Below are 9,929 nucleotides of genomic sequence, written 5' to 3'. Positions count from 1 at the left end.
CTAACAACTGAAATTTATATGCCCCCTGGATTTGGCTTCTTTCTCCTCTGGTCCCTGTTGGAGAAATATTGTCAATTTCTTTTCAAGCTTTTTTTCCGTCCCACGGACCATTCCAAACCCTGATAAATTACTGCATAATTAGGTAATTCCGTTGATGGCTTCCACCTAAACCTTCTCTCTAGTGTTTGGTTTGGAAGGCTGCCTACCATTAGGGGGTTGTTGGGTTTACATGATCTCATCCATTGTGCACTGGGTTTTCTAAATGTAATGGCCAGAGTTCTGGGGTTTTCTCACAGTTGCCTCTCTGTCTCCCCCCCCCCCCCCATTTTCTAACACGTCATTGATTTCAAGGGTATGCTGGGTGCACACGACATCCTCACCGTGCCACCTAAAGATCTGGCAAGGGGAACTACCCCTGAGGAAGAGTGAAAACACGGATGGCAGCGGAAAGCCTCGGGAGCACTGGAAGAAGAGGGAGGTCCAGCGATCGGGGAGAGGTGCTCCAAAGGGAAGTGCTGGGTGGGGCTGCTCCGGGGTTCCGACACGTGCCTAGAGACCACCTAGAGACAAACGCTGGGAGTGTCCCAGGCTTGGAAGAGTGTCTCTTGGACCTGGGGACTCTGTCCCCGAGACCGGCTATCAAACACAAGCAAGGGCACGAGGTGATGCCCGGGCTGACTCTGTTGTGTACAAATGAAAACCCTTCCAGAAGCGAACGGACAGTGGATGGGGCTGGGGCTGAGGAGCAGGTGGCCATCCCAGCCCCAGCCTTCAGAGGGCACTGGCCACCAGGCACGGCAGGCTTGGAGACCTGAGACCCACGGGGCCCTCTCAGGGATTTCCCACCCCACCGAGGCCCGGGCGAGCACCTGCTTTGTCAATGGCTCTCAGGCCTGGCCTCGTTCTCCCCGAGTACCTAGAAGGGACCGATGGGCCATTCTCACCTGTGAGATCTACTTCCTCTCTCTGTAGATATTGTCCAGACGGCAGGCGGAATGTCTGCCCCTTGATAAGGCCTTGGGCCAGCAGCTTATGAAAAGGCTCTCTGAGAACAGAGAAAGGGAAAAGAAATCGATTGGTAGGGATTTGAAGCATCCAGAAGACAGCAATAGAAGCCTTTCCGGCTGATGGATAGAGACAACTGCTCTTCATAAAAGCAGGTAGTCTGGCCAATGCCACTTGGAAATCCAACTGGAGCAAACAGCTCCTTATAAAGAAGTGACTGAGAACATGAAGTCAGATCGGCAGGTGTTAGCTACTTTCCACTTGTCGAAGTGGAAAGAACACTAGGCTTCAGATTCGGAAGGAATCTCTTTCCTCCTCAATGAATTCTATGAGCCAAGGCAAGTCCCTTACTTGTTCTTAACATCAGTTTGCTTATCTGAAAAGTGGAAACACTAAAAATCTGTCAAAGGCTTGTTGGTAAGATTACAGTAAATGATTGCATGAAAATACTTGTAAATTTTATTTTATTTTTAAATTTGCTGTTCTTTTTAAAAAAATTTTTTAATGTTTATTTGTATTTGAGAGAGAGAAAGAGAAAGAGAGAGCACAAGCAGGGGAGGGGCACAGAGAAAGGAAGACAGAGTCCAAAAGGCTCTGAGCTGTCAGCACACAGCCCGACACGAGGCTCGAACTCATGAGCTGTGAGATCAAGACCTGAGCTGAAGTCAGACGCTCAACCGACTGAGCCACCCAGGGGCCCCACCCCCTCCCCCCGCTTTTTTTTTTTTTTTTTTTTTTTTTTAGTTTATTTATTCTGAGAGAGACAGAGAGAGTACGCAAGCAGGGGAGGGGCAGAGAGAGACGAGAACAGAAGAAGGCTCCGTGCTGAGAGCAGAGGGGCCTGATACGGAGCTCGAACTCACGAACCGTGAGATCATGACCTGGGCCGAAGACCGACACTTAACTGACTGAGCCACCCAGGTACCTCGATACTTGGAAATTTTAAAGAACCACACTAATGTCAGCTACAGGCCGAGTCCAGCGTCAGGAGGGGCTCGAGGGGACACAGGGAGGTTTAAGTCGGGGCTCTGCTCAAGCAGGCTGCTTTTCCATCAACCTTGTACACAGTGACCGCTTGCATTCTTAAAAAAAAAACAAACACTGAATCCTACAGATTAACCACGCATATAGACTTTCTGTTCAAACTCAAACATGAACCTCCTCTTTTTAGGCCTACCCCCCTCTGAGGAGGCGGTTGTTATTAATAGCATGGTAAATACACCTGGAAACGTCTGGAAACTTTTCTGAATGCCTATGTGTGTATATACATATATATAGTTTTGTATAATTTTGGCAGATTTAAATAGATCATAATTCACATAGATGACTCTGGTATTTCATTTAACTATATGAATGGATTTTCCACAACAGTCCATATAGACCTATCTCAGTTTTTTCTCCTTTTGTAATTGTTTTCACTTTTTTTTTGTTTTATTATTATTATTATTATTATTTATATAATTTATTGTCAAGTTGGCTAACATACGGTGTATATACAGCGTGCTCTAGGTTTTGGGGGGTAGATTCCCATGATTCATCGCTTACATACAACACCCAGCGCTCATCCCAACAAGTGCCCTCCTCGATGCCCATCACCTATCTCACCGCCCCCCACCCCCATCAACGCCCTGGAAAACAGTCTGGAGGTTCCTCAACAAATTAAAAATAGAACTGCTACGACCCAGCAGTAGCGCTACTAGGAATTTATTCAAAGGATGCAGGAGTGCGGATTCATTAGGGCACATGTACTCCAATGTTTATAGCAGAGCTTTCATCAATAGTCAAATTATGGAAAGAGGCTCAGTTTTTTTAATGTTTATTTTTGAGAGAGAGAGAGAGGGACAGAGGATCCGAAGCAGGCTCTGTGATAACAGCAGCAAGCCGAATGCAGGGCTCGAACTCCCAAACCGTGAGATCATGACTTGAGCCGAAGTCAGGCACTCACCCGACTGAGCCACGCAGGCGCCCCCAGACCTATCTCGGTTTTTAAACGGCTCTCTAGTAGTCTGCGGTGCCCATGGGTTATAATTTGTTTATAGTGCCCGTTTTCTAAAAAATGGTTTCAGTCACTTTTACTGGATGAATCCTGCAATATCAACTTTTTCTCGGAAGGGGACAAGGAGAGGCTGACCCTTACACTGAAATGACGGGGAAATGACATGATTTCCGATTTGAAACGGTTTATTCTGAAGAATCCACCTGATTCCGTTGTAAAGCACGAGAGCGAGAGCTATTCCAAACTCCAAGAATGATTTGCGGAGACATGTGCTGGTAACGCGTGCGCGTTTCGTATCTGTTGAGAGGTAGGAACGTTTGGCGGGAGCCACGTTCTTCCCACACATCACCAGCAGCACGACGCACCTTTCAACAGACAAACCCGTTGGTGCTTCAAGGTCACTGACGCGAGGCGGCTGCTATTTAGAAGTTCAAAAAAACCACACGACCTCAGAGGCCCAGCAGACTACAAGTGTTGTTCTGGCGTCGTAGGTAGGAGCTGGCTTGGTCAAGTTAACAGGACCCGTGTTTCTCACACAAGGCCGTGGGATTTCGGTGACCCGTGATACTGAGTAAGGCTGCTGGGCGGGCCCCTGGTTGGTATCTGTGTGGCCCTTGTCCAACAACGGCTGTGCGGACAGGTGCGGTTTAGGGGAAACGTGCCAGGGGATTCAGGGGGGTAGCATGGGATAGACCGACTGGAAAAGAGATGAGGGCCAGTTCGGAAAAAGGGATTCTCAGCCTTCATATTTTAAAATCTTAGGAGTGTATATTGTGTATACACGCAGGCATACGCGAGGGTGAGGGTGGTGGTGAGGGATTTTCTTATCCTTTTTTTTGGCCCAACGCGGGCCTCGATTGCACAATGGTGAGATCGGACCCGGAATCAACAGCCGGACGCTCAACCAACCGAGCCACCCAGGCTCCCTGAGGTTTTTTTCCACGGTGGAAAAGACCCAGTATGCATCACATTCAAGTCGAATGTTACACAATTGTGCAAATTATGCAGCGTTATTACTGAGCGTCACAGGGGCCATCCGGCATGCTCCCATGTGAATTTGGAACAAACCCCACATGTGCACAGAAGTCATCATATCATTGTCCAGCCTCTAAAACCCATCTTCACAATAGACCCATTCGACTCAGAAAGCTGCCTTCCTCCCAGCACGCTCATGACATTCCACCGGCAAAGTCACATTGGCAGAATGGCATCCTTTGGTGCCACAGTTCACGTCCCATCAAGACTCCTAGGAAATAGGAGTCTTTTGTACAGAAAAACAGGACAAATTATTTAACAATCAAATGCCCTTGGATCTTACGCCGCATTTGAATAACTAAGCGCCTTGAAGGGAGAGCAGTTGTGTCTGCGGCTTCCCGGAACACCTGCACAAACGCCACAGGGACCTGTGTCCTCGGGCTACGCAGGCTTTATCCAGAGCAGGCCGGGGTTCTGATGCCCAAGGACCCACGTCTGCATTCTCCTCAGGAAGCTCAGAGAACCGCACCCCACAGACTGGGCGCGGGGTTTCCTCTGCCATCAGCCCTGTTTACCTGCCTGGTGTCTCTGACACTTTAAACCCACTTGCTTGTTCCTCGCAGAGGTCACGCGCACACTTGGCTGTCCCCAGAACGGGTCACGCTCCCCAGGATCAGGTGCCCCCTGGCAGGAATGCTGTCTCAGCCTGCGTTCCCGGGGAAACCGGGACTCGCCTGCACCTCTGAACTCAGGCATTCCGTTTTCTGGGTGGCCGCTTCTGTCCCCAGGCCCTCGTTTGTATCCCGCGGCGTCTGGGACACACCACGTGAGAAGCGTGTCCGGGCTGTGCCGTGATTACAACGTAAAGACCAGTCCACATCCGGCCCTACGCCCATCACGGTAAGGACTTTTGCTCCCTTGGTCTTCCCTCTGTCCCCGGCACTGAGTGCTGTGCCCAACAGGCAAGCTCAAAAAAAAAACAACAACAACAACAAAAGGAGACGTGGTGAAAACGTGGACGGGTGAATGAACTCATAAATATGCACATTCAGACAAAAGGACGGTGGGACACAGGCGGAAGACGCGGGTGGCTGCTGTTGCTGGCTCTGGAAGCCATCTTTGCCTTCCATCCGATTCCAGGATTTTAACCCCATCCCATTCGCTCTACGGCAACAGTTTTAAAACAAAATCAAGTCATCTGGCCACTTTTTATTGGGCAGGTCAAGAAACAGACTGGACACAAACACATTCGAAAGCACCAGGCACACGGAGCCAGTGTTCCCCAAGGAAGGGCTGCCCCCGCCAAGCTTCGCGGAGCATCGGTGGGGTCAACGGGGCCGATCTGCGCCTGCACTCAGGGTGCACCGGGTCACCTCTTAGGCTGGAACCTTCCTCAGATTAATTTTTCATGCTGCAGCCTCACAGGAAACAGAAACAAAACAAAAACAAACAGACCGTTGCTTTCTCTCCTCTGTGCCTGGTGCCAGTGGGATGAATTTCTGTTACTGTCTGCACGAGTTTTTGAGATTTTTCCTTTCCTTTCCCACTCTGAGTGCAACGGCTTTGGTAGCTCTTAGGGGAAATTAAAAATCAGGGTGGAAGGAGGGAGGGAATGATCTGGATCCCAAAGACAAAGATGAGCAGTATGGTGAAAATCCACAGAGCTTTTAGCCTCCGGGGGGGGGGGGGGGGGGGGGAGGTGAGAACCCAGGAATCCTGGTCTGGCCTCTGCAGGTTATCAGGTGGTTCGATGCTGCCACCTTCTGGGAACGGACGGCACTGCACCTGCCAGCACGTGGCCCTACTTCCAGAAGCTCTTCGGGGCCCCATGGGTTCCCATTCTTCTTCTTCTTGTTTTTTTAAGTAAACTTCGAAATCAAGTGCCGCGCACATATCGAAAAGTACACGGATCCTGGGAGTAAAACCTGATGAAGTTTTACAACATAAGCACACCTGTGATGGCCACAGAGCGTGACCAACCTCCCAAAGGCCCCACCTCCCCACCGCGGTCACCACCAGCCTGGCTGCTGACACCATCGATTAGTTCTGCCTGTTTCAAAACCACTTCTAACCCTTTCCAGGTGAGGGTGAGGGATCCCAGGGGCCTGTACACATTGGAGGCTGTCCCCAGAGCTGGCCGTTGGCGGTGTGTCCGGTGTGGTCCTGGCAGCCGGGCCCGGCAGACACTAAATTTTATTATGTATTCAAGTAGGCTGCGCCTCTGCCCCCTCCGGCGAGCCTCCTTCCGGTGCTGAGTTCATGGTGGGTGCTTGATATCGTTCACTGGTTTGAGCTAAATGAACGCCGTTTCCACGAGAGGAGAAATAAAGCTGCCAGCAGCAGAGGCGGGGACAATGTGGAGAGGGACACGAGGTGGAGGGAGAAAGGCCGATAAAGGGCAGGCACGGGACATTATGGCTCCCAGGTGGGGCCGTGACTTTTCTGCAGGGAGAGGCGCAGTGAGCGGTTTCAGACTCCATCCACTTAAGCTCGCAGGAAGGTGGGTGGGAGCAAGGGGATGAGTCGGGGCGGGGGGTAGGGTCCCAAGATCCCAAGAGCGTTAACACTGGATTTCACGGTGGAAGGGGCACTTCCCTGCTCATTCCCCGGCGGTCCCCCCATCCCCCACTCTTCAGGGCTCCAGGGAATGATCCACAGGACTTTGGGAATCCGGTTCTCATTCTCATGGCTGAAGCCGGTCACATCCACCCACAAGTAGTGTAGCTCGGAATGAGGAACCACACTTGTGTATTCATTCAACGTGTATTTGAGCCACAAACGGGTACAGAGCACTCTGCGGTTAGAAGGCTTACAGTAAAACGGTGGGCCAAGACATGCTCAGAAATAACCATCAACGCCATAAGGAGGACGCTCTAGTGTGATATGGAGGCGCGAGGTGCATGGGAATGAGGGACAAGGACGTCAAGGGCCCCGCTGAGCTCGGAACCCGGTCCCGCGGGAGCAGCGTTCACACCATCGCCAAGCTCATGACTCAGATTCACAGCCAGTGTAACGTATTCCCTGCATACTCATTCATTCACTCGACAAATGGCACCGGGGACAAACTTGCAGAAGCAACTGAGTTACTCATGCATCACAGTGACCGTGTACAGCCGAGGGCTTTATAAGGAAGTGAAAGATCTGAAACCACCCTCAAACCCCTTTGGCGTAGAAGCATCAAAGGTGGGCGTCACGCAGGGTCTCTGCCTGCGGGGGCCCGGCTGGTTTCACTGCCTTGGAGGCAACGCCGCGCTCTTTGCTGTGGCCCTGCTCTCCTGCTGCACCCTTAATACCACCCCTAGAGGGGCGCCTGGGTGGCTCAGTCGGTTGAGCATCCAACTCTTGATTTTGGCTCAGATCATGACCCCAGGGTCGTGGATTGAGCCCCATGTCAGGCTCCGTGCTAAGCGTGGACCCTGCTTAAGATTCTCTGTCTCCCCCTCTGCCCCTCTCCCCTGCTTGCATTCTCTCTCTCTCTCTAAATAAATAATATAATAAAAAAAAAGAATTAAAAAAAAAAAATACCACCCCGCGTTTGCTGCAGCACAGCTATGTGCGAGCAGAATCATGGGGAGTGATGTTCTCTTCGGTACTTCCTTGACGGCTGGTCATGGAAAGCCACCTTTGTGCCATCAAGGTGGGAAGGGAAGGGGGGCAGGTGGAAGGGCAGGGTGGGGAGGGTCAGTAATTATTAGGATAAATAAGGAATTCCAGAACATGGATTGATAGGCTATTTTAAGTGCCCTTATATAAAAAAATAAAAAATCACTGTATACAAAGGAATGTACTAACTGGGATGTGGCTAACAGAATCCCAGGATTCGTCAGAGCCCCAACTAGCCACCGCAGATGACATTTCACCTACTCAGGAGGCCCTGGACAGCCCGCTGCCCACTCCCTGGCCTGGTCAGCCGGCCCCTGTATAGATCTGGAAAGAAGAAAACAGAAGGCCCTGGATTTCTGAAAACAATCTCTAACAACTTTTCAGACTGATTTTGCAAACTTCCTCTTCCTTGCCCTGTGCTGAGGGCCGGCAGAATCACACAATTAGCCAGGGTCTGAGCATTAAGCAATAGCTCATTCTTAAAATACTACCATTTCTAGGGGCGCCTGGGTGGCTTGGTCGGTGAAGCGTCCGATTTGGGCTCAGGTCACACATGATCTCCCCTCGCATCCGGCCCTCTGCTATCAGCATGGAGTCCGCTTCAGATCCTCTGTCCCCCTCACTCTGCCCCTCCCCTGCCTGTACTCTCTGTCTCTCTTTCTCTCTCTCTCAAAAATAAACATTAAAAAAATACTACCATTTCTATTTCTTAGCAACCAGCTAGCAGCATGGAAGGAGCCCTTACGGATACGGTGAGACCCAAGGTAAGTTTCTCTTCCCTTCCTTTTCCCCCAAGGCTCATTTCTGGTGTGATCAGAGAGACACATAAAAGCTTGGGGGACTGGAGCCCGTGGCGTTCTCAGTGATCAGCAGGCCACTGTTCTTGGTTGACAACAAACCACAGGGAGAATGTCACTTCGGGGAATGTCGTGTCTCCCCAGAGTTGCAGTTAAGAGCAACAAAAACTGACAGGATCCCTGGGCCTACCGCCGTCCCTCACCACTGTCCCTTACAAAGGGAGAGACAGGCTTCCTTACTGCAGTTCAGGGATGAGCTGGGTACGTTCCTCTCTGCAGCGCGCCCCTGCGGCTTCCGTCCCGGGGACGTCCAGCCACAGCCAAAGCCCCCCCCTGGGTACTTCCTCTCGGGTACCTCCTCCCGGGTACTTCCCTGCTTCTGAATCTAGGCTGTAAATGACTGCTTTTTTTTTTTTTTTTCATTCTTTTTTCCTATTATAAGGTTGTACGATCAATGTAAAAACTCTGGAAAAAAAGCAGGAGTGCCTTAAAAAGAAAATCACCAATAACTTCATCTTCCAGAGAAAACTAGTGTTAACATGTTGGCATAGTTTTTTCTAGTCTTTTCTCTTGCTCTGCGTATGTGTATATACGCGTGTGTACATTTAAATACAGAGATAGAGCCAAATTGCATCTATGATTCTGTATCACGCTTTTTTTTTTTTTTTTTCAGTTCTAGGTACTTCAGATGCATTTCTCCGTGTTACTAAACATTCCATGTAATATAATTTTAAAGAGCTGTACAGGGGCTAGACTTTATTCACTCTTTTTCAGAATGTGGGGGCGATAGGGCATATCTAAACGTGTAGCTACTTGAAATAACACGTGTACAGTTGGGTGCATAAGTTTGCATTTCTGATTATTCCCTTGGGCTAGGTTTCTAGAAGTGCAGTTAGTGGGTCCAAAAGTGTGAATGTTTCCAAGGCTCTCGCCTTATATCATCAAACTGCTTTTCGTAAAGGTTGTTCCAAACGGTCTTCCCGCGGCACAGGGGAAGCTGTTCATCCCAGCCTTTCTGCTATACGGAAAATGGTGCCTCACTTCTGTTTCACTGTATTTCTTTGACTACCAGCGAGGGAAGCATTTTAGAGTGGGCCTCTTTATCATTTGTGTATCTTCTTTGGCAAATCTTCCGGGGACATTAATTCTGGCTTGATCAGTAACCTGGTATTTCTTTCTTTCTTTTTTTCTTTTTTTAATGTTTATTTATTTTTGAGACAGAGAGAGACAGAGCATGAGTGGAGGAGGGGCAGGGAGAGAGGGAGACACAGAATCTGAAGCAGGCTCCACGCTCCAAGCTGTCAGCATAGAGCCCGACGCGGGGCTCGAACTCATGAGCTGTGAGATCATGACCTGAGCCGAAGTCGGCCATTTAACCGACTGAGCCAACCCAGGCACCCCAGTAACCTGGTATTTCTGATGCACAACAGCACACGTGCTGTCCCCTGTGGGGGCACACCCAGCCCGGAGGCCAGCTTCTGGTGGAGGGTAAAGAGATCCATGAAAAGCTCAGAGTACAGACCTAAATGTGCAAGTGTGAAAGAGGGCCAGGA

General features: G+C 50.1%; 1 protein-coding gene across 10 annotated transcripts in view; it reads right to left on the bottom strand.

Annotated features, from left to right (window-relative positions):
* Positions 1–9,929, bottom strand: part of LARS2 (leucyl-tRNA synthetase 2, mitochondrial) — a 193,748-nt gene that overhangs the window by 29,983 nt on the left and 153,836 nt on the right. For all 10 annotated transcript variants that reach the window (XR_006715808.1, XR_006715809.1, XM_045492605.1 and 7 more), the window contains one exon: positions 945–1,045. Coding sequence is in view for 8 of the 10 variants with exons in the window: in XM_045492605.1 (XP_045348561.1) it covers positions 945–1,045 (101 nt within the window). In the remaining 2 variants the exon portion in view is untranslated. The remainder of the gene's footprint in view (positions 1–944; positions 1,046–9,929) is intronic.

Source organism: Leopardus geoffroyi, chromosome A2, assembly GCF_018350155.1.
Source record: "Leopardus geoffroyi isolate Oge1 chromosome A2, O.geoffroyi_Oge1_pat1.0, whole genome shotgun sequence".
NCBI classification, from domain to species: domain Eukaryota; kingdom Metazoa; phylum Chordata; class Mammalia; order Carnivora; family Felidae; genus Leopardus; species Leopardus geoffroyi.
This window is presented reverse-complemented; position numbering and strand designations above follow the sequence as displayed.